This window comes from Dreissena polymorpha, chromosome 1 (genome assembly GCF_020536995.1).
Source record: "Dreissena polymorpha isolate Duluth1 chromosome 1, UMN_Dpol_1.0, whole genome shotgun sequence".
Lineage (NCBI taxonomy): Eukaryota > Metazoa > Mollusca > Bivalvia > Myida > Dreissenidae > Dreissena > Dreissena polymorpha.
In genome coordinates this window covers 6941403-6966974 of record NC_068355.1, presented here as the reverse complement: position 1 = coordinate 6966974, position 25572 = coordinate 6941403, and the positions used below count along the sequence as shown (strand labels likewise).

Here is a 25572-nt window from a genome sequence, read left to right as displayed (position 1 = left end):
TTTTTGGTATGTGTAATGCCTTGGTCAATTACTATATCATGATGAAATATCTTACTTTTGATTAAACAGTTGTTACTGTAGCAGGGTAGTGCAGACTGTTGAAATTCACATAGAATGTTAGGCAAGAAGAGACCAATTTAGCGAAAATATTGTCAGTATTGGCCACAGAATAATATACAGTTTTCAGTAGGTCGGACTAAAAAAGTGCTTGAATTTGGATTTTTTTCCCTCGAAAAGTGCTTAAAAAGTGCTTGAATTTCATTGGAGAAAATCTGTATGAACCCTGAGGGGGCGGGGGCATTTTTCCTTATATGGCTATAGTAAAACCTTGTTAACACTGTAGAGGCCACACTTATTTTCCAATCTTCATGAAACTTGCTCAGAAGATTTGTCCCACTAATATCTTGGATGAGTTCAAAAATGGTAACCTTTGCTTGAAAAACATGGCTGCCAAGGGGCGGGGCATTTTTCCTTATATGGCTATACATGGCTATAGTAAAATCTTGTTAACACTCTAGAGGCCACATTTATTGTCCAATCTTCATGAAACTTGGTCAGAAGGTTCATCCTAATAATATCTTGGACGAGTTTGAAATTGATGCTGGTTGGTTTAAAAACATGGCCGCCAGGGGCGGGGCATTTTTCCTTATATGGCTATATATAGTAAAGCCTTGTTAACACTCTAGAGGCCACATTTATTTCCAATCTTGATGAAATATTGTCAGAAGATTTGAATTAATGATGTCTTGGATGAGTTCGAAAATGATTACGTTTGCTTGAAAAACATGGCCGCCAAGGGGCGGGGCATTTTTCCTTATATGGCTTTTAAATAATAAGGCTATAGTAAAATCTTGTTAACACTCTAGAGGCCACATTTATAGTCCGATCTTCATGAAACTCGGTCAGAAGATTCATCCCAATAATTTCTTGGACGAGTTAAAAAATGATGCCGGTTGGTTGAAAAACATGGCCACCATGGGGGCGGGGCTATTTTCCTTATATGGCTATAGTAAAACCTTGTTAACACTCTAGAGGTCACATTTATTTTCCAATCATCATGAAACTTGGTCAGAAGATTTGTCCCAATGATATCTTGGATGAGTTTGAAAATGGTTTTGGTTGCTTCAAAAACATGGCCACCAAGGGCGGGGCATTTTTCCTTATATGGCTATATATATGGCTATAGTAAAACCTTGTTAACACTCTAGAGGCCACATTTATTGTCCAATCTTCATCAAATTTGGTCAGAAGATTGGTCTCAATGATATCTTGAATGAGTTCGAAAATAATTATGTTTGCTTGAAAAACATGGCTGCCAGGGGGCGGGGCATTTTTCCTTATATGACTATTGTAAAATCTTGTTAACACTCTAGAGGCCACATTTATTTTCCGATCTTCGTGAAACTTGGTCAGAAGATTTGTCCCAATAATATCTTGTTATCTCAGGTGAGCGACTTTGGGCCTTTCAGCCCCTCTTGTTTAATTACCTCCCTTTCTTTCATGTCCATATATTTAATTCTCTACAGCATAATTCAAACACTATATAATTAATTGATCCTTGAAATATAAATAGATGACACAGGTGCCATGTTTTACAAATATTATTCTACTCTCTGTAACAAATGTTGTCATACAAGCAAACACATTTCGGCGGGGATTTGGCACTGCTGTGACAAGCTCTTGTTTAGTCTAGTAAGCGAATTAAAAAAAATAATTTTACAACTCTAGGGGCTTAGTATTTTGACTCAAGCTTGTTGCGAATTGATCAGAATGTTAATCTTGACAACATCTAAGCTAAGATTGAAACTGGGTCAGATGAGTCTTAAAACAATGTCTCCAAGTCCATTCTTAAAAACACACTTGATTTAAGCAACATTTATAAGTTTGTCAGAATGTTTATCTTGAAAATGTGAAGGGTGTGTTTGTACCTGGGTCAAGTGTGGTAAAAGACAAGATCATCTGCTCATTACTTCAACAATTGGTGTCTTTGGACTCAAATGAGCTCTTCAAGGCCATCATGGCTATAAGTTCTTTTATTTTTGAACAATAAACTGTTGAATTCGACTTAATGTATTCATTCACTCAGCAAGAAGCGCTACAGTTAGTTACTTAAAAGAAGAACATGAAACCCTGGGTTTCTACATGTATATCACCTGTATTTGTTATCCTTTGCTGCTGATTCCAGCTTTAAGGTGCGTATGAAGACTAACAAGGAGCAGTTTGAACTGAGGAATACCCAGCCTGACCAGCAAGAGTTGGAGTTGATGGCTTCACAGAGCAATGAAATCAAGACAGGTCTTGACAATGATGGAGCCACTGAGCTTAAGGTTGGATTGGTTCAATTAATAAGGGATGGGAACGAATACTGAAAATTGTATTCAAATATTTGCTTGCAATTATTCAAGTATATTCCAATATTCAATTTGTAAACCTTAGATTCAAATGTCCTAACTTATAACCGTTTGGAGCAATGTACTGTTCCTTAACGCCCATAATCCCAATATAATAATTGTTTTATATATAAAGCTTTGAAAAAGGGGATAGAGTAATCACTTTTACATACCATCAAGATGATTCAGCACATTTGATGTTTTGGACTTGTAAAAACACTCTTGTTTACTTCCATGTACAAGAGTTTCATCGTGAATTCCTTTAGTGTAAGTTACCGCTTGTGATTTTGATGGACTAAAAAACTAATGATTTCAAGTTCATTTAAGGTAGTGCAACTGTAATCATTTCCCGAGTTTTTTGTAAGATCAGTTGACATCGACTAGTGTCGGTTAATATCGTAACTGAAGTCGTGAGATGTCCGTTTTGTTTGGTTTATTATTTACAATGTATTTTTCTTAAATAAAAACATGTTTTTTATAATTCTATAATAGATTGTATCGCTGATATGCATATTTCAATATATTTCGACGTTAAAATAGATTTTTTCTGTAAAAATTGTGTAAAAAATTAACTGAAAGTAATATATTTTCGCGACAACATACGAAAGCACAATCATGAATCGTAACCAAAAAGGACGATTTACGAGTAAAAAACAAGTGGTTAAAAAGAATAAAATACTTAATGATCATTTTTATTCTGGACCTAAACAAAATAGTGACAGCACACCATTGTTTTCATTGACGGAATCATGGAAAATAGGTCGGCGACTAGTAAAATGGGATGTGTTGCTGAAAAGTTTAACGTATTGTTGTGCATGTGGACTTGAACCTGTTCCATTGACAGTGCTTGCGATCAAAGGCGAATTACAGAAAGGCCTTGGAGGTTATCTTTACGTTGAGTGTGCTAACATTGACTGTCAGTTTGTAAACACTGCTGCCTATGTTAAGACCCACAGAGTCAAAGGGAACAATGGATCTGGAATGCAATGCTTTGTTGTCAACACAAAACTTAAGGTAAGGTCACATATATATAATCAGAAGTTTTATATAAAATATACATAATCATTGATATAGACATTTAGTTTAAAGATGTAAATTTTGGGCATTAGTATGATTATGTTGTTGTAGTTTATGCTCTTTTTACTGTAAACATGACATTAACCATTAACCTGTCAATAATACCCGCAAGGGGAGTTGGGCAGTATAGATAGATCAGCGATTTTCCTCCTTCTTTATAAAGTACCGGTAAACGGCACTTTCCCAATTACGAAAAAAATACAAATTTCCCAATTGCTGTCCTTAAATTCCCAATTAAAGGTAAAAAAAAAATAATATTTTTTTTAAATTAACATTTAGTTAGTTTCCCTTTGCAGCTCTATAGCTTGAAACTAGGTTTATATAATATTGATAGCTTGAAAACACTTGGTTATCAATTTTAAAGTATTTGGGAGCAAAAAATCAAATACACCAATTTCCCAATTTGAGGTTTTCACGACTCGATTTTTCCCAATTTTGAGCTTTTCACGACTAGATTTTTCCCAATTGGACCGGTATAGGTACTTTTCCCAATTGGACAAAGAAAATCGCTGTAGATAGATGGTTTTTTTTTAGATCTTGTACATACTTTTATCTTTGCTATAGTTATATTTGTTTCTGCATTTAGCAATGGTGGACAGCCTGGGTGGACCATCCCGTGTTAACAATATGCTGTCCACATTAAACCTGAAAACCATATCGGAAACAAACTTAAAAAGAATGGAACAGCGAGCTGATGAGGCGATTGAGCAAGTTGCAACTGAATCAACTTGGATTGCAGCTAGCGAGGCCTTTTTTTTATGAAATGACGTAAGAATCTTTTATTTGGATTATCAGCGGTAACAATTTATTTCTTACATGGAAAACATCAAACTATATGAAAACATGTTGTAAAACCAATTATTTATGTTGACTGCCAATCTCACAAGTGTAAGTTAGGCAACGTTTGGCAGGCCTTTTTATTCAGATCCTGCAGATCAGAATATCTGACCCATACCCATTTCAAAACATGAGTATTATCGCCTTATTTGCTGACAATTTTCCTAATCCTAGAATAATAGGCAAAATAATAAGTCAAAACAACAATGATCTTCTTAAAAACATCTGATTGATCATAGAAGAAAGTGGTGAAACCATATTTTATTTACTCTCAGAAATTCAATACAATACACGGTTACACACCTAAAAAGGTGCTCCAGTCATTTGCTAAGTATAATATGTTACATATGATTGTTTTGAATCAATAGAAAATGCATTGTTAGCCTTATTATAACTTTAAACGCAAAATAATTCCTAAAAATGCCCTTTTATGATTGTGGATTGAAATTATAATTACAGATCAATTGCTGAAAAGGAGTCTCGTGATGTCGAGAGCAAAATGACAGGGCTCATTGACGATATAGGGGTCTGTCCTCTACCAGATGGTTCATGGCTCATTGACGATATAGGGGTCTGTCCTCTACCAGATGGTTCATGGCTCATTGACGATATAGGGGTCTGTCCTCTACCAGATGGTTCATGGCTCATTGACGATATAGGGGTCTGTCCTCTACCAGATGGTTCATGGCTCATTGACGATATAGGGGTTTGTCCTCTACCAGATGGTTCAGGGCTCATGGAGGATCTAGGGGTCTGTCCTCTACCAGATGGTTCTCCATCATTAAAGTAAAATATTGCATATATAGTTTTACATGGTTGCAACATATTTTGTTGCTTGATTGCATGTATTTTATGTCGGCTTGACTAGCTGGCGGAGTGGACCAGTTAGGAAAGTGATGTTGGCTTGATCTGATGTCTTGAGTTCTAGTCAAATAAAATAACCTTTGTAGTTAATGAAAAAGCTGCACTCATATTAACCCATTTATGCCTAGCGTCCTGAAAAAAGGACATTGCACACAGGGTAGACCCAGATGAGACGCTGCATGATGTGGCGTCTCATCTGGGTCTGCGTTGTTTGCTTAAAGGAATTTCTGTAAGAAATATTCTAAACATAGAAATAAGTATACTAAACATCCCTAATTTTGGAAATAAATTGATCCAATTTAGAAGGATGGGAGAGTCCACTAGGCATAAATGGGTTATGGGTACTTCAAAAAGCTTGAATAAATAAGTGTATTGTCCATAAATAAAAAATAAATAAATGGGAATTGTATTTTATAACTTTGTCTTGCACTTGTTTTAAACCGGTTGCTGCTGCAAGATCCCGTTGATACCATGAATTTGAATGGACTGATGATGACAGTGATGCTGAAAAAGATGCCAAGAACGATTTTGTTGGAGCCAATGAGTGTTCAATTACTGCTAGTTGGTTGTAGTAGCAGGTAATATTATTTTTTTTAATTTGATAATTATTTTATATATCATTTATATGTTTTTAAACATTAGACCTGATAAAGCCCATATTTGTACTTTATTACAAATATGAACATTAATTATAAAACTGTGTGTAATATAGTTATCTACTTCAAAATTATAATTGTTTAACTGCCCAATAAACAATTTTTACCAAAAAGTTCACTCCTAATTTAGTCCAAAATGATAGGGGCAGTTCAGTTGAGTTAAATTCAGGTGGATATAAATCACTAAAACTTCAGCACACATTGCTATATTTATAGGCCTCCAAACTCCAAATGTTTGGTTATTGGCTGATATATAGCAAAAACGAAAACATGTTTTCATTCTTTATCCGTGCTTATATTCTACATTAAGCACTCCAACTGATCTAAGGCCTCCTCCACCGTCCATGTGTCGTACATCGCAGTTTGAGGGGTCATCTGTGTCCACTAAGAGATCCAGAGTGAAACTGCTGTCCAAGTATCCTTGCCACACATGGCATGGTATGTCTGTGGCCGTGGACACAGCTTGGCAGAAAAAAGGTTTCGATTCACTCACATGTAAATTGAACTAGTGTATATTTCTTAGTAATTATAACATGTAGTAATTTTCATTTTATGTTGTGTTAGGGTAGCATATAGTAAGCTCCATCTTTCCAACTATTCATGTGTACTTAAATTCCTCAACATTTATGGTGTAATTTCCAAGCCTTCAAATAATGATTACTGAAAACAGCTGTATGGCATATTTACCATAATTACACAACTTTATAAACAAATGAATATGCCATTCGATGATGACAGTTAAAACAAAATAATATTCAGTTGAAAAGACAACTGGTATGCAATTGATGTAAAGAGAACTGATTTTAAATGCCGGATTCTAATTCACTAAATGGTTATAAGCATTTGTAATGATCCAATGCAGATATGAACTTAAATCGCTTTCACTGATAAGTATGTCGTTATTTTCAGGATTTCATAACATTTGTTCAAAATTTTTAGCATAAATTTCAAATTCAATTTTAGCACACACATTCTTCATGACTACCGATAAGACAAAAAGGAAGAAAGTTGTTAAGACCATTGTAGGGCATCAAACCTGTGGTGTTTGTAATTGATGGCGGCGCAAAAGGCTTGGACTCAAAGTCCGCCCACACAGGTGTGTTCGTAACCACGTTGGAAGTGCAAGAGCCATGGAGGCTACTAGTGGAGTTCAGGGAGTAAAGAAACTGATGCAGGAGGGGACACCAGTAGAGTATTTGGAGGGTGATGGTGACAATACTCTCATTTCTAGATTGAAAACAGAACTGAATGTAGACATGAAGAAGAGATTTGACAAAAATCATGTGGTTAAAACCTTACAATAAGCTTGTATATTATGTCCAAAGAAAAAAACATCAAACTCAGTAAGAACACTATTATGCATTTAGAAAAGTGTTTAAAGAATGTTTTTGCCAAGAACCAGGGCAATGAAAAGGACATGAAAGCTAATCTAGAAGCCATTGTGCCTCATCAGTTTGGTGACCATAGTCCTGTGATTCAAGATTCTGTGGGTACAAAAGAAAACCTGGTGAAAAGTTTGTCCACCGCAGTTTGCCATATAAGTGCCCACTCAAAGATGAGGTACTAAGACAGAGGCTTGAAAAGGTGTTCAGTCCTTTGATAAACAATGCAATGCAGTACGTTGATCTTGGCTCAAGCCAACAGTGTGAACATGCAAACAAGGAAGTTTCACTGAGAGCACCAAAAAGTCATCACTACGGCAACTCTGCAAGTTTGGATTATCATGCTCAGGCAACTGCAGCATTCATCAATGATGGAAGACAGTACATTTCTGAGGTACTTTATACTTGCAATAATGTTTTTTTGTTTTTTACTTTGTTGAAAAATTTGTAAAGATTACTGTAGATCGCTTACTTTTAAAAACATAATTATAATAGGTTTTCGTTTTCAACAGAATGATAGTTCCTAACTGGTGTCCATGCAATATTGTTTGGAAAAAAAAAATTTGATACAGACATGAAACTATGAGTATGACCTACAGTAGTTATTTGCTTTGTTGATATGTTCGTTAATATTTGTGGTTGTTATTTCCAATCACTGCAATTGGACTTTTTATTATATTGAAGCCATTTAGTTTACTCTCTTAAATTCTCTCATAATAAAATAATTATTTAATTTGATTGTTGATTGTGACACTCAAAGGAATACATGTATTGTTTTGAAGTCCAATCTCAATGAAATGCTGTCATTTTATTCCCCTTCTTTTTATTGCTTAACCCTTGTCCTGCACAAATTGTTTATACTGCATTAAAAAAGAAATTAAGGTTAAGGATTATGATAATATCGCAGGATACGAGTTAAGTTTCACATTTTGTTTTTTGTTTGTTATAACTTATAACTGTTATGTTTCTTGTTCAAATTGATGTTCTTTTTTCATGTTGCAGCCTGTTGATTCCTGGTAAGGAGATGAACTGTTTGTAAGTCATGGCATAAAAGAAAAGAATGTGTAGAATAGTTTGTATTGAATAATAGTATGTTTATGTTTGAAAACTTGTTGCAATACAATTAAATTGTGTCAAGAATTAAATAAATTTTTCAAGTGTAATAGCTAAATAACATTATTTAATATTATTATTGTCAATGTGTTCTATAAAAAGTTTTAAAAAAAAACACATCAGTACTTTTGTCTTAGAGGTGTTATCTGTGCAGTATGTAAATTAAATTTCATTGTTCCAAACAGAGTTATTCAAAGATGGGTTTGTCCCCTGGGGCTCTCACAGACACGTATGCCACAAAATGTATGAAGCCGCGCCTTGACAAGCTACAGATGGCTAGCTTACCTTCATCCAAACGTAGACGACTGGTGCTGAAACAAGAGCGCTCTACAAATCAGGGTGCAAACGAAGCACTTGAGGGGGATATGTACAAGTCTGGTAAGGATGAGTTAAAAACCTATTTATTTTAGCTCAATTGCATCGAAAGCCTTAGGCTTATTAAGATACTTGAGTCCTTTTATTGGGAAGAACCAGTACTTGGTGTCTCTGAAGGGAATCATCAGAACACTCCCTGATTGGGTATCCAACCCATGACCTCCCAATCGCTGGGCAGACACCATATCCATTACACTACCTTGACCTAAAGGATACTTGTATTGTTGAGGAGTTCATGTATGTTTATATATATAATGATCTGATTACTTCTGGGCATCCACATTGTGTAGTAAAGTTGTGCTTTTATGTAACCATTGAATGGCATTGTCATTATTTTATAACTTGTTATGTCCCCCACCCACTATAGTGGGGGACATATTGTTTTTGCCTTGTCTGTTGGTGTGTTTGTTTGCCCCAACTTTAACATTTTGCTGTAACTTTTGCAATATTGAAGATAGCAACTTCATATTTGGCATGCATGTGTATCTCATGGAGCTGCACATTTTGAGTGGTGAAAGGTCATGGTCATCCTTCAAGGTCAAAGGTCAAAAATATAGCTTCAAAGTGGCGCAGAAGGGGACATAGTGTTTCTGACAAACACATATATTGTTTGTACTGGTTTTAAAATTCATCCATCTTCATTTCAATGAACCTGGTGATTGGAACTGGTTTACGGTTTACTGTATTGTTGATTAAATTGAAATGTGTGTTCCAAAAATATTTTTTTAATCCTTATTTATCACTCAGCTGTTTATTACACAGGTATAGTGCACCAAGACAGCCCTGACACAGAGCAAATACCAGATACAATACCAAAGGGCATCTTCAAACCAGTAATCTTGCCAGGGAAACCGACAATTATTACATTTGACCTAGAAACTACAGGACTCAGTATGTTATGATTCTAACAATTGTAATTTTAATAATTATGTAGAACTAATAACTGGTCAGCTACAGATATCAAACAGATGCTTCTATGATTGTGTTTTTCTATAAACCATTTCTATTGCCGGTAGATCAGCAGTATGATTATTAACCTAATAAAATTCCAACAGATATTATATTATGTTAAGGTGCATTCTAAATGTGATATGGCATATCGATATTTTACTAGATTGCAATGTAAATTTTGTTTCCAGTTGAAGGAAGGGTACTCCCGCAGGTGACTCAGATTGCAGCAGTGGAACTCCAGTCTGGTAGACATACGTCACACCAAAAGTTCCAATAAGTCTAGAGGCTTCACAAGTCACAGGCATTTCAATGACTGATGGGACGATGACAGTCAATGGACAAGTTGTGCAGCCAGTGTCAATACGAGTGGCTGTGGAAAGAATAATTTATTGGCTTGAAAAGTTTCAAAATGTGGTCTTAGTTGCTCATAACGGTCGTCGTTATGATTTTCCAATTTTAGTTTCTATATTGGTAAATGTTGGTGCAATTGATACTTTTAATGACTGTGCTTTGATTGATTCTTTATCAATATTCAGGCAACTATTTCCAAAGCAGTCCTTGAAACAAGTTGATTTAGTTTCCCAATTGCTTGGTGAAACATACAATGCACACGATGCTATGGCAGATGTGGTAGCACTTGGAAAGTTGCTCCAATTTGTGAATTTGCCTTCTAAAGATCTGATGACCCACAGCTTTTTCCCATTGGCAGTGTCAAATAACATGGCTTTTAACAGTGCTAAAGCCCAGAACTTACCAACATTGAGCCCACTCATTTCATGTGGTGTAATGAAAAGGCCTATGGCTGAAAATATTGCTGGGTCAGGGCTAAAACTTGTGCAGGGCTAAAACTTGTGCATCTGGAAATGCTTTATAATCAGGGTGGAGAGGATGCAATACGTGATGTTTTTATATAAAAAATGGTGAAGGCTTGCCTAGGGTCACTAATTCTAAAAAAGTATAAGATGAAGTTGTTCCAAAAATATGCAAGTATTTTAATGTATGATTTGAAAGAAAATTTCAAAAGCACGTTTTATTTCAGTACCTTCAGTACTTTTTTCAGTTATTTCAGGAGTCCGGTTGTGTGCATTTCTTTCTTTATTTTTAAGTAACAGTGACCTTACCTTTCAACTAAGGTAATAAATAGGGTACTGCATAATCTCCATAATGCCCTTTATATGTGCACAACATTTTATCAAAGCACCCTTAGTACTTTTTGAGTTATTGTAGGATCCATTTTGTGTAATTTTTTGTTTTTATTATTCGTAACAGTGATCTGACCATTCAGATCAGATGAACAATTTGTACCTTTTTACTAAATGAACACATGCTTGTGAGGTAGTGGTCATTAGAAATGCAATCTAACGATTTTAAAGATCTCAGTTAACCGAGAAAAATACTTAGTATAGAACTTTGTAATTTTTTCACTTTTTAGACCTACTAATGCCTCCGCCCCGCCTCCACCTCTCCAACACCATCCCTACATTGGTAGATTTAGCATAACTGCATAATGTATTAAATATATTTGTTAAGTGAGTAAGAACATTGAATGTGTTAACTGAATTGGTAAATGTTATGCACTTTGTTTATTTTGCATTTTTTGTTTATTTTGCATTTTTTGACCATTTCCCATTATTTTGTTTTGAATTTCTTTCAAAATATTGCTAATAGTCCTATTACATTTTAGTAGATTTTTCAAAATATGCAAGGGCAAGTTGCTTTTTTACATTTGATTTAAGCTAAACGCATGTCCTGGATAAAATATAAATACTCAAATTCTAAAGAAACTTATAAATAACATATACAAAAATAAATAATTGTGTATGAGTCATTTTTGCATACATGGGTCAATTTTGTTGTTTTGAAGGACCTTACATAATAAAATATTGTTATCTCTCAATTGTCTTGTATTATATTATATTATATTTTACCATCATATCCTGTACTAAATATACCAAAATTATTAAAAATTATTCAAAAACATTTGAGTTTATTGAATTAATTTATCCCCAGGGGTAATTTAAAATTGAAAAAAAATCCAATTACGGGTCATCATACAGAAAAAATCATCAAAAAAAAATTGCATGGAAAGCAACCCTAAAAATTTGTAATAATGCCTTATATGGTATGAAGTTTATGAAATTAATACTTTAAAGGGGTTTTGAAGTATTGCCCATTACAGTTGTACTACCTTAAGTGCAAAATTGATGAGCAAAAAGTTGAAAAGTTATGTTTGGTACATTTAACAGAAAACATGAATGTTGGAAGCCATTGTGACAGAAATAATTTACTACTGGACATATCTATTGACTTGATGATTACTGTCAAGTTAAGCTCTGTTTTCTTCTGTGTATGAACAAGTTCAACTTAAGTTAAATGTCTTCCTTTATAAAGGAGACATCCCAAGAATCCAGTTCCATGACAAAGCAACTACGTCACCGTCTGAAGGAGCCATTGATGAATGCAGATATTCCTATGGAGTCACCTGCCAAACCAGGTTATGAAAAAGAAACTTGAATCTGTCCAAAACAGCTTAATTAGAGTTAAGTGATGAGATTAAGATTCATAAAATGTTGTGAGACTTTGAGAATAGGTTCAAGTGTACATGTAGTTACAGAGTCTTTGCCTTTTATTGTATTTTCTTGTGCAAAGCTTATGTATATGACTGCATGATTAGTTGTATTAAAAATAAATAAAAATTCATATGGCATATTCAAAGAGTACTTGAGATTTCTGATGTGCATTAAATACATAAAACTTGTTTGTTTCCCCGGCTTTGAAGGTTAAAAGCACACTTTTGAGTTAAATGATACTTCAGAAGCATGTGCTAATTACAGTAGCAGCTTTTGTTTTTCTGAAAAATCTGAATTTGATATTTAAACCTTCAAACAGAATTCACCTGTGGCAACGGGATAGATATACTGTCATTGACAGCCTCTTGTTGCAATTGTAATGCAATGCATTGATTTATATGTCTTAATTTTGAATGGATGTGAATTTATTTTCAAACAAAATGAACTGTCTTTGAATTATTTAAAATAATGTGTGTGTTTTTGATTTGATTTCCAGTAGAGAAGGCAGTTGATATTGTGGTTTCTGAGGCTAGTCAAGTGTCTGAATCAGAGGAGTTCAAAGTGAGGTGTCCATGTGGATGCAATGAGGTAAGCAGATTTTAGTATTTGGATGGAAAACCTTGTTGCTTATTACATTTTGATGATATATAATATATTATATAATTTGTGAAGCATTTTTAGCTCACCTGTCACAAAGTGACATGGTGAGCTTATGTGACTGTGTGATGTCCGTGTGTGTGTGCGTGTGTCCGTCAACAATTTGTTTGTGTAGACAGTAGAGGTCACAGTTTTCATCCAATCTTTATGAAATTTGGTCAGAATGTTCATCTTGATGAAATCTGGGTTGGGATTGTATTTGGGTTATCTGGGGTCAAAAACTAGGTCACTAGGTCAAAAACTAGGTCACATAATAGGTCAAATAATAGAAAAACCTTGTATAGACAATAGAGGTCGCAGTTTTCATCCAATCTTTATGAAATTATAAAAAAATGTTTATCTTGATAAAATCTGGGTTGGGATAGTATTTGGGTCATCTGGGGTCAAAAACTAGGTCACTAGGTCAAAAACTAGGTCAAATTATAGAAAAACCATGTGTATACAGTAGAGGTCTCAGTTTTCATCCAATCTTTATGAAATTTGGTCAGAATGTTTATCTTGATGAAATCTGGGTTGGGTTTGTATTTGGGTCATCTGGGGTCAAAAACTAGGTCACTAGGTCAAAAACTAGGTCAAAAAGTAGAAAAACATTGTGTAGACAGTAGAGGTCACAGTTTTCCTCCAATCTTTATGAAATTTGGTCAGAATGTTTATCTTGATAAAATCTGGGTTGGGATTGTATTTGGGTCATCTGGGGTCAAAAACTAGGTCACTTGTTCAAGAACTAGGTCAAATAATAGAAAAACCGTGTGTAGATAATAGAGGTCGCAGTTTTCATCCAATCTTTATGACATTTGGTCAGAATGTTTATCTTGATGAAATCTGGGTTGGGATTGTATTTGGATCATCTGAGGTCAAAAACTAGGTCACTAGGTCAAATAATAGAAAAACCGTCAACAATTTGTTTATGTAGACAGTAGAGGTCACAGTTTTCATCCAATCTTTATGAAATTTGGTCAGAATGTTTATCTTGATGAAATCTGGGTTGGGATTGTATTTGGGTCAATCTGGGGTCAAAAACTAGGTCACTTGGTAAAAAACTAGGTCGCTAGGTCAAATAATAGAAAAACCTTGTATAGACAATAGAGGTCACAGTTTTCATCCAATCTTTATGAAATTTGGTTAGAGTGTTTATCTTGATGAAATCTGGGTTGAGATTGTATTTGGGTCATCTGGGGTCAAAAACTAGGTCACTAGGTCAAATAATAGAAAAACCTTGTGTAGGCAATAGAGGTCACAGTTTTCATCTAATCTTTATGAAATTTCGTCACAATGTTTATGTTGATGAAATCTGGGTTGGGATTGTATTTGGTTAGTCAGGTGAGCGATTCAGGGCCATCATGGCCCTCTTGTTTTGTAACTGCTTTCAGTTTTCGCATTGTTTTAAATTAAAATTTAATGGAATTTTTTAAATGCTATATATAAGAAGTACTTAATTATTATTGTACCTCTACACAAAAGTTTGACTAAGGGTATACTGTGAAACCATTATTATTTGTCAGTAATTAGTTTTGTCTATTTCGTCAGTGGACCGTGAGAAAAATTTAAAATCTTATTATGTAAAATGTTTAAACAAAATTAAGACTGGATAACCTGAGGTACGAGACATTTAAATTCAATGTTATCCACGCATACATACTTCGTCTGTTTTGTAGTTAAGATAAATCCGGTTTTGACACAAAGGGGTGCACATTACACAGTGTACTTACCGTGTAATTGACACATGGCATTGCTGTAAAACACGGATGCAGTTAAGAAGTATGAAATGGGTTGACTTTGTTTATGTTGAATAGTAATGATTAGCGCTAATTGTTAAAAACTTTATTTCCCATAGTGTGCATAGAGTTTTTCAGCTAATCCACTTATCATAACAATGAACTTGTCAATGGCATACAATAATAAGGGCCCATTACTATAACCTAATAGCAAAAGACTATTTAATTGGCATGTTACAAACAGGACTCCTGAGTGTCCTCCCTTTTCCCCACCACGATTTATAGTGGACATGTATACTACAAACAAATTGGATATTGACTGACGCATTTTTTTTCAAAATCAGAAATTGGCGAATTTAAGTGCTGATGAAAGTCCTTTTTTGAAAAATGACGAAATTTCCTGCTGACGAAAATAAATGTTTTCACAGTATATTGGTGTCACTCTATCAGTTGATCTGTTTTTCAGTCTGCCTGCACGACGTATTTTAAGTTTAAAGAATAGACTTCTTTTCCATATGTCAATCAATTTCTTTCGCACTTGAAATATTTCATCACCACTAATTTTCCATTTGCAAGAAACTTTTTCATGCTAAATGTATCACTCATTCTGGAGTTGTGTGCCTTTGAACTTAGCCATTATTGTTGCAGAGTCTTAAAATGTACTTCAATTGTGTGACAAAGTCTAATTCTATGTTTATCAAGCAACTCAATTGAAACTTAAAATATGGGATAACCACAAAGTTTCATTGTTGGAGATACTCTTGTTGTGCCCGGTGTAACACACTTTCCTTAATTTTTGGACTCACTTAGTTTGCGGACACACCCTTTTTTAGCCAAAATAATTGTCATGCCTCTTAATTTTTGGACATAATTAAAGACTCCAAATTTTTTTGGACAGTCAATTTTCTGCCTTGTTTTTTATCATCTGGTGACCCTTTAATCATGTAATAAGTTATAAAACCTGGCAGATGAATGCCTGAGGAAGATGGACCATTACATTTGCAATATCGGGTAACTGGTAATTGGTTTCTTCCAACAGTGTTTGAAATGATATCATATAAAGAATGCAATAAGTTTAATGTTTTTATTTTGTATGTATAATGCCAGGTAAGTGATTGCAAAGATGTGAAGTTTTATTTATTTTAAAGCAGAGGAAGAAGAGTACCACACAACCAAATTATTGCTCATCATTTTATTGTTTTTATTTCGATATAATAATTGAAAAAAACAACATAACATGCATATCTCTAAATTTTCGGACACTTGTTTTATTATGCCCCCAGAACATAGGTTCTGGGGGCATATTAAAATCGCATCGTCCGTCAGTCAGTCAGTCCGTCCGTCCGGATTAGTTTCCGCTCAATAAGTCAAGCAATTGTCATCAGATCTTCACCAAACTTCATGACAATGTGTAAGGCAATAACATCTAGGTCAAGTTTGATAATCGGCCAAATTGACCCAGACACTCTTGAGTTAGGGCCCTTGAATTATCGTAAAATTGTTTTTTTCTAGTTTCCGCTCAATAACTCAAGCAATTGTCATCAGATCTTCACCAAACTTCATGAAAATGTGAAAGGCAATAACATCTAGGTCAAGTTTGATAATTGGCCAACTTAGCCTAGACACTCCTGAGTTACGGCCCTTGAATAATCATAAAATTGTTTTTTTTCTCGTTTCCGCTCAATAACTCTAGCAAATGTCAGAGGATTTTCGCCACACTTTTTGAAAATGTGTAAGGCACTAACATCTAGGCCAAGTTCGATAATCAGCCAGACTGACCCAGACACTCCTGAGTTACGGCCGTTGAATCATCAAAAAATTGTGTTTTTTCCGCTCAATAACCTGAGCAATTGTCATCAGATCTTCACCAAACTTCAAGAAAATGTGTAAGGCAATAACATCTAGGTCAAGTTTGATAATCGGCCAAATTGACCCAGACACTCCTGAGTTACTGCCCTTGAATCATTGTAAAAAATTTTTTTTTCTCTTTTCTGCTCAATAACTCCAGCAAATGTCATAGGATCTCTGCCACACTTCATAAAATGTGTAGGCCAATAACATCTAGGTCAAGTTCGATAATCGGCCAAATTGACGCAGACACTCCTGAGTTACGGCCGTTGAATCATCAAAAAATTGTGTTTTTTCTCGTTTCCGCTCAATAACTCGAGTTATTGTCATAGGATCTCTGCCACACTTCATGAAAATGTGTAAGGTCATAAGATCTAGGTCAAGTTTGATAATCACTTTAATCAGCCAAATTGACTAAGACACTCCTGATTTACGGCCCTTGAACCATCGAAAAATTGCGTTTTTTTCCTTATGTTACGAAGTTGTGCATGTTGGATTGTTATTGTCCTATATCAAAACTTCACTTTTTATGCCCTTCGGTAGGATGGCATATAGCAGTCGAACTGTCCGTCCGTCTTTCTGTTCATCTGTCGCACTTTTGCGTTTCAGTTTCGAAAAATGCTTGTAACTTCTATGTTAATTCAGACCTTCATATTTGGTATGCATGTGTATATGGTCAAGGCCTTTTCATACGCACTCAAATTTTGACACCTTTGACCTTGAACTTGAACTTAGGGTCAGCGTTTAGGTTTCGAAAGCTGCGTTTAGTTTTAAAAATAATCGTTTTTTGGGGGCATATGTCTTCCGATTGAGACAGCTCTTGTTTTTTATAATATGTCTCTAAATTTTTGGACATGAATACATTTATTATTTTGAAGTGTCAAAAAACTTTAGTAATTTACGGTACTTAGTTTGTGGAGCATATAACTTCATTCACATTTCTCTACATCTCTACTTGAACATTTCTCAAATTATTAAATTGAAACTTGAAAATATGTCATCGTCATTAAGTGTAGATGCGGAATGCACAATTTTGAGGTATTATTATCTCTTGTATCTCTTTTCTTGAATTTTGTAGTCCGCATGATATAGAATTTTGTAAATTTATAGAGCAAACTACTTTTACATTTTGCAAGCTCTTAAATGGATAAGTCATGCTTGTTACAATGCTCTAGTTTATGATTGTTTATTGGAAATTAAACTACAGGATTTCTGACATGCATGAACTAAACCTTCAGTGATTTAGAGCAATAAAACAACAGCGAGTTGCTCTTTGGGTCATGCATTAGGATATTTATTTTTATTTCAAATATAAGTTGATAACAATTTTTTTCCCCCAAATTACTGCCAATATTTGGCTAAATCCCAATCGGAAAAAAAAATGTTTGTTGCCTAAATTCTGACCAAAATTTCCCCCAAAAATGCAAAAACTTCCCAATAAAGTCAATAACATTATATATGTTGAACATTGATAATGCCGTAGAACAAGTGCCAACAGAGCTTGTTAAGTTGTTGACAAACGACAACAGAAATAACTATTGGTTGGGGAATGTAGCGGGATACATATGATTGTACGTACACCTATGCCTGTTCATTTGCATGGGTGAAAGTGTTCGGTATTATTACTAAATTCCGTATTTTTTGGCTTCTCAGAGGTCGTTTTTGTGAATCATGTAAATCCCATGTGATTTTGTTTAAGGGTGGGGGGTAGGCCATGTGTCCAGCAATGATGACAAACAAAATAAACAAAAAACGCTCGATTTCAGACGTGATAAATTGGTTTCCAACTGTTCTGTTAACCCATATCTAATTACAGATTCAACGCAACCATTGCTTCTCTATTAGTCTATCCCCCTGGGCGTATTACTGTTTCATTTTGTATGGTCTCGTGAATCCTTCTATCCCTCTGGGCACTATTCTCCCGGTCAATGCTTTCGTCAATCTCCATTCCAAGTATGAAGGTCTTCTGCGGATTTCTACAAGAAGCCGTGTTTTGTAACGAACTTCAATAATAATTGCCGAAAATTAATATTTATGCCCCCCTTTGAAGAAGAGAGGGTATATTGTTTTGCTCATGTCGGTCCGTATGTCCATCCGTCCGTCCACCAGATGGTTTCCGGATGATAACTCAAGAACGCTTAGGCCTAGGATCATGAAACAACATAGGTACATTGATCATGACTCGCAGATGACCCCTATTGATTTTGAGGTCACTAGGTCATGGTCACGGTGACCAGAAATAGTAAAATGGTTTCCGGATGATAACTCCAGAACGCTTATGCCTAGGATCATGAAACTTCATAGGTACATTGATCATGACTCGCAGATGACCCCTATTGATTTTCAGGTCACTAGGTCAAAGGTCAAGGTCACGGTGACCCTAAATAGTAAAATGGTTTCCAGATAATAACTCAAGAACGCTTATGCCTAGGATCATGAAACTTCATAGGTACATTAATCATGACTCGCAGATGACCCCTATTGATGTTCAGGTCACTAGGTCAAAGGTCAAAGTCATGGTGACCCGAAATAGTAAAATGGTTTCCGGATGATAACTCAAGAACGCTTATGCTTAGGATCATGAAACTTCATAGGTACATTGATCATGACTCGCAGATGACCCCTATTGATTTTCAGGTCGTTGACCCGAAATAGTAAAATGGTTCCCGGGTGATAACTCAAAAACGCTTGTGCGTAGGATCATGAAACTTCATAGGTACATTGATCATGACTCGCAGATGACCCCTATTGACTCTCAGGTCACTAGGTCAAAGGTCACGGTGACTTGACACAGTAAAATGGTTTCCGGATGATAACACAAGAAAGCTTACACCTAGGATCATGAAATTTCATAGGTACATTGATCATGACTCGCAGATGACCCCTATTGATTTTCAGGTCACTAGGTCAAAGGTCAAGGTCACATTGCCAAAAAATGTATTCACACAATGGCTGCCACTACAACTGACAGCCCATATGGGGGGCATGCATGTTTTACATGTTTTGACCCCTTTGACCTTGAACTTGAACTTAGGGTCAGCGTTAAGTTTCGAAATTTGCGTTTAGTTTTCAAAAAATCGTTTTTTGGGGGCATATGTCTTCCGATGGAGACAGCTCTTGTTTTTTATAATTTGAGTCTCTAAATTTTTGGACATGAACACATTTATTATTTTGAAGTGTCAAAAAACTTTAGTAATTTACGGTACTTACTTTGTGGAGCATATAACTTCATTCACATTTCTCTACTTCTCTTCATGAACAGTTCTCAAATTATTAAATTGAAACTTGAAAATATGTCATCGTCATTAAGTGTAGATGCGGAATGCACAATTTTGAGGTATTCTTATCTCTTGTATCTCTTTTCTTGAATTTTGTAGTCCGCATGATATAGAATTTTGTAAATTTATAGAGCAAACTATTTCTACATTTTGCAAGCTCTTAAATGGATAAGTCATGCTTGTTACAATACTCTAGTTTACGATTGTTTATTGGAAATTAAACTACAGGATTTCTGACATGCATGAACTAAACCTTCAGTGATTTAGAGCAATAAAACAACAGCGAGTTGCTCTTTGGATCATGCATTAGGATATTTATTTTGATTTCAAACATAAGTCGATAACAATTTTTTTTCCCCATATTACTGCCAATATTTGGCTAAATCCCAATCGGAAAAAAAAAACGTTTGTTGCCTAAAATCTGACCAAAATTTCCCCAAAAATGCAAAAACTTCCCAATACAGCCAATAACATTATAAATGTTGAACATTGATAATGCCGTGGAACAAGTGCCAACAGAGCTTGTTTAGTTGTTGACAAACTGACAACAGACATAACTATTGGTTGGGGACTGTAGTGGGATACATATGATTGTACGTACACCTATGCCTGTTCATTTGCATGGGTGAAAGTGTTCGGTATTATTACTAAATTCCGTATTTTTTGGCTTCTCAGAGGTCGTTTTTGTGAATCATGTAAATCCAATGTGATTTTGTTTAAGGGAGGGGGGTAGGCCATGTGTCCAGCAATGATGACAAACAAAATAAACAAAATACGCTCGATTCCAGACGTGATAAATTGGTTTCCCACTGTTCTGTTAACCCATATCTATTTATAGATTTGACATGGCCATTGCTTCTCAATAAGTCTATCCCCCTGGGCGTATTGCTCTTTCATTTTCTATAGTCTCGTGAATCCTTCTATCCCTCTGGGCACTATTTGCCTGGTCAGTGCTTTCGTCAATCTCCATTCCAAGTACGAAGGTCTTCTGCGGATTTCTACAAGAACCCGTGTTTTGTAACGAACTTCAACGATAACTGCCGAAAAGTAATATTCATGCCCCCATTTGAAGAAGAGGGGGTATATTGTTTTGCTCATGAAGGTCCGTATGTCCGTCCGTCCGTCCACCAGATGGTTTCCAGATGATAACTCAAGAACGCTTAGGCCTAGGATCATGAAACTTCATAGGTACATTGATCATGACTCGCAGATGACCCCTATTGATTTTCAGGTCACTAGGTCAAAGTCACGGTGACCAGAAATAGTTAAATAGTTTCCGGATGATAACTCAAGAACGCTTATGCCTAGGATCATGAAACTTCATAGGTACATTGATCATGACTTGCAGATGACCCCTATTGATTTTCAGGTCACTAGGGCAAAGGTCAAGGTCACGGTGACCCGAAATAGTAAAATGGTTTCCAGATGATAACTCAAGAACGCTTATGCCTAGGATCATGGGTCGCAGATGACCCCTATTGATTTTCAGGTCACTAGGTCAAAGGTCAAGGTCACGGTGACCCGAGAAAGTAAAATGGTTTCCGGATGATAACTCAAAAACGCTTCTGCCTAGGATCATGAAACTTCATAGGTACATTGATCATGATCGCAGATGTCCCCTATTGATTTTCAGGTCACTAGGACTGGTCAAAGGTCACGGTCACGGTGACTTGACACAGTTTAATGGTTTTCGGATGATAACTCAAGAACGCTTACGCCTAGGATCATGAAACTTCATAGGTACATTGATCATGACTCGCAGATGATCCCTAATGATTTTCAGGTCACTAGGTCAAAGGTCAAGGTCACGTTGACTCAACTTAAAAAAAAAAGGTTTCCGGATGATAACTCAAAAACGCTTACGCCTAGGATCATGAAACTTCATAGGTACATTGATCATGATTCGCAGATGACCCCTATTGACTCTCAGGTCACTAGGTCAAAGGTCACGGTTACTTGACACAGTAAAATGGTTTCCGGATGATAACACAAGAAAGCTTACGCCTATGATCATGAAACTTAATAGGTACATTGATCATGACTCGCAGATGACCCCTATTGATTTTCAGGTCACTTGGTCAAAGGTCAAGGTCACAGTGCCAAATAATGTATTCACACAATGGCTGCCACTACAACTGACAGCCCATATGGGGGGCATGCATGTTTTACAAACAGCCCTTGTTAAATAAGCGGTTGTCATCGACAGCCATTTTGTCTCGTCGTCTGCTAGCGTTCAAAGTTCAAATTTACAATTATGTTCTTACCCATAGGATATAACACACTTGTAAGATCTTGAGGGCAAAAGAAAAACAAATGGAGATGGCAATGGATGTCTGAATGTGATTCTAAGGGAATGAAATGGACGAATTGGCTTAAAAAATTAGATGTGTGTGGCGTTGCGTATTGTACTTTTTGTGGGAAAACGATCAATAACAAGTCCAACGGAGAGTAAGATTCAAGAATTTATGTCAACATATGTTGGTCTTATACTTGATGATAGCTTCCTATTTGCAAATCAATTTGCTATCTCTCAGGAGCTTCCAGGGTCCACCCCTGACCAGGGCTCTGCGGACCCCTGGTCCCTAGCTAAAATACCGGTATTTCAGTATTTTCAATTTTTGGTACTTTATATAATGCATTTGTCATCTCCGAAGGTGGCAGACAAGCAGAAAAAAATTAACGATGTTGGGCGAAATTTACAAGTAACAATTGCATTAACGACTGACATCATATAGTTAGTAGGGAATAATGATATGCGTGTGTCAAGGATAAAGACTATGTTTTAGATACAGACTACACATATTAAAAATACAGCAAAACATGCACTAAAAAATTGTTATTATGTAATTATTTACAATCATATCTATAATACTTCATTTTCCCCCAATGTCATTGTTTATCCTTCTATTTTTCCCTAGTTCATGGTTTATTGCGCTAATTTTACCAATTCAAAAGGCACAGGCTGTAAAAAATAAATATAAAAAATCACTGAATAAAAGTATTACCCAAAAGAAATAGAAACTAATGCTATTTTTAGTCATACAGAATCTCGATAATTTTGACAACTGTTACTCTTATCATTGACCCATACGTCTCTGTTGCAGGATGATGGGCTGATGATTGCCTGCGGGGAGTGCAAGTTCTGGCAGCATGCAATCTGCTTCCTGGTCATGGAGGAGGATGAAGCCCCTGAGTGTCACGTCTGTGATGTCTGTGCAAAGGTAAGGTCATGTCTGTGATGTCTGTGCAAAGGTAAGGTCATGTCTGTGATGTCTGTGCAAAGGTAAGAATAATAGAAGCCACACTCTGTGAATAATGGGGTTTAATGCTTGTGTGTAAAGTGTGGTCCTATATTAGCCTGTGCAGTCTTCACAGGATAATCAGGGATGATACTTTACGCATGTAAGGAATTTTATGCCCCCGGATCGAATGATCAGGGGTATATTGTTTTTGGCCTGTCTGTCAGTGTGTCTGTGTGTCTGTCCCAAAACTTTAACCTTGGTCATAACTGTTGAAGAAAGCAACTTGATATTTGGCATGCATGTGTATCTCATGGAGCTGCACATTTTGATTGGTGAAAGGTCAAGGTCATCCTTCAAGGTCAAAGGTAAAAAAAAATTGATACAGAAAAAGAAAGCGGCGCATTAGGGGGCATTGTGTTTCTGACAAACACATCTCTTGTTTGTTTCAAGGAAGTCTCTTCTTAATGATTATCCTGTTTAGGCAGAGAGTGCTGTCCCTGATTATCCTGTTTAGGCAGAGAGTGCTGTCCCTGATTATCCTGTTTAGGCAGAGAGTGCTGTCCCTGATTATCCTGTTTAGGCAGAGAGTGCTGTCCCTGATTATCCTGTTTAGGCAGAGAGTGCTGTCCCTGATTATCCTGTTTAGGCAGAGAGTGCTGTCCCTGATTAGCCTGTTTAGGCAGAGAGTGCTGTCCCTGATTAGCCTGTTTAGGCAGAGAGTGCTGTCCCCGATTAGCCTGTTTAGGCAGAGAGTGCTGTCCCTGATTAGCCTGTACAGACTGCACAAGTTATGGGATATGTCATCATGCATGATCCATTGGAATACCCGATTCAAAGTAGACGTCTGTAACATCCATTTTTTAAATTAAAATATACATGTATAGCACACTTCTCTGAAATTCTCAAACTCATTTATTGTCAATATGAGCCAGAATTTGCTTTAAATATGGAATTTGTTTGTGTTTATTCGGAATGGCAGAGTCATTTAACTTTTATTCAAAATACTGTGAAACCATTTATTTTTGTCAGCGCAAAATTTCGTCATTTAAAAAAAAGTCCATTTTGACAGCACTTAAATTTGCCAATTTCTGATTTTGAAAAACACATTGGAAAAACAACCGGATTTATCTTGATTACCAAACAGATGAACAAAGTATGTATGAGTGGATTCCGTTGGATTTGAATGTCTCATGCCTACGGTAATTCAGTCATAATTTTCTTTAAAGATTGTACATAATTATTTGTTAGGGTCTTAAATTTGTCATTTGATCCACTGACAAAATAGACAAAAATTAATGCCTGACGATTAATAATGGTTTCACAGTACTTTTTGGTTGAAATGTTATAAAAGTTTGTAATCCATAATTCAGAGATTCAAATATAAGCACACAAAAACTGAAAGTTGATCATTAAAATTTGTTTATCAGTGTTCAAATTTTGTTTCAGGACATGGAAGAAGGCAAAAAAGTTACAGATCCTTACTTGACAAAATTGTCTTCTTTACAAGTTCAGGTATAACTTGATTAATTAACCTGCTGTACCTCTTTCCTCTTGATACAGTTGTAAATCATATTAACTTCCTTAACATCCTAAAATGAATTTGCTATGCCCCATTTCTTACCAATGAGGGTGAGGATGGTGAACTGGTTGATATTGGTTTATATAATAGGCTTCCCAACAGAGGATGGTGGACTGGTTGATATTGGTTTTTATCAAATGCTATACCCTGTTTCCAATGTAATACAACCATTACATATTTGTATGCCCCCGAATCGAATGATTGGGGGTATATTGTTTTTGGCCTGTCTGTCTGTCTGTCATTCTGTCTGTCTGTCATTCTGTCCCAAAACTTTAACCTAGGTTAAAGTTTAAGGTTAAAGTTTTGCAATATTGAATAACTTTTTCAATATTTAAGATAGCAACTTGATATTTGGCATGCATGTGTATCTCATGGAGCTGCACATTTTGATTGGTGAAAGGTCTAGGTCATCCTTCAAGGTCAAAGGGAAAAAAAAAAGCAGGGCATTAGGGGGCATTGTGTTTCTGACAAACACATCTATTGTTTTTTATTACACATGTGTAATACAACATTTTTAAGCGTTTTTGATTGGCTTAGATTTCGTTTATTGACCAGTCGCATTTTGTTATTTTGCTTTGTAAAAGCGGAGGCATTCCAAATGACGTCAGGAAATGTAAACAATATTCGAGATTTATCATTATGTTTGCGTAAATATTTATTTAATTTGCTCATTTAAAAGCATGTGATAAAAAAGATCTGACACTGGTTGTCATATCATACCATATTTTATTAAACTCGTCCAGGAAATTTGTTATTAAGCTTGCCAAAGGCTCGCTTACTAACAAAATTCCCGAACTCGTTTAATAAAATAAGGTATGATATGACAACTCGTGCCAGATCCTATATATATATATATATATATAATAGACTTCCCAGCAGAGGGTGATGGACTGGTTGATATTGGTTTATATAATAGGCTTCCCAGTCAGTGCCATAGACATGAATGACAAATTTTGAATGGGTCCAGTATTTTAACAATATATTGGTTCAAATAACTTCTTGGAGACTAAATCCTACATGTAACTGAATAATAAAAAT

General features: G+C 35.7%; 2 protein-coding genes across 2 annotated transcripts in view; both read left to right on the top strand.

Moving 5' to 3' along the window:
- LOC127864923 (uncharacterized) overlaps window positions 1-25572 on the top strand; it is a 97925-nt gene that overhangs the window by 54886 nt on the left and 17467 nt on the right. The window contains exons 11-15 of the mRNA XM_052404814.1: window positions 2186-2327; window positions 12037-12139; window positions 12712-12803; window positions 22818-22934; window positions 24402-24467. Of these exons, the coding sequence (XP_052260774.1) occupies window positions 2186-2327; window positions 12037-12139; window positions 12712-12803; window positions 22818-22934; window positions 24402-24467 (520 nt within the window). The remainder of the gene's footprint in view (window positions 1-2185; window positions 2328-12036; window positions 12140-12711; window positions 12804-22817; window positions 22935-24401; window positions 24468-25572) is intronic.
- On the top strand, window positions 4770-11575 carry LOC127869785 (uncharacterized). The gene is made up of 6 exons (XM_052412450.1): window positions 4770-5746; window positions 6135-6301; window positions 6788-7600; window positions 8505-8697; window positions 9457-9585; window positions 9834-11575. Exons 3-6 carry the CDS (start codon window positions 7436-7438, stop codon window positions 9920-9922), a joined length of 576 nt encoding a protein of 191 aa, XP_052268410.1. The 5' UTR covers window positions 4770-5746; window positions 6135-6301; window positions 6788-7435; the 3' UTR covers window positions 9923-11575.

Excerpts from the sequence above, each read along its gene's own strand:
- LOC127869785 (XM_052412450.1), top strand. The coding sequence starts at position 7,436 with ATGCAGTACGTTGATCTTGGCTCAAGCCAACAGTGTGAACATGCAAAC. Across the intron at positions 7,601-8,504 it reads GAAGACAGTACATTTCTGAG|AGTTATTCAAAGATGGGTTT; the intron begins GTACTTTATACT and ends TGTTCCAAACAG. Across the intron at positions 9,586-9,833 it reads CCTAGAAACTACAGGACTCA|TTGAAGGAAGGGTACTCCCG; the intron begins GTATGTTATGAT and ends TTTTGTTTCCAG.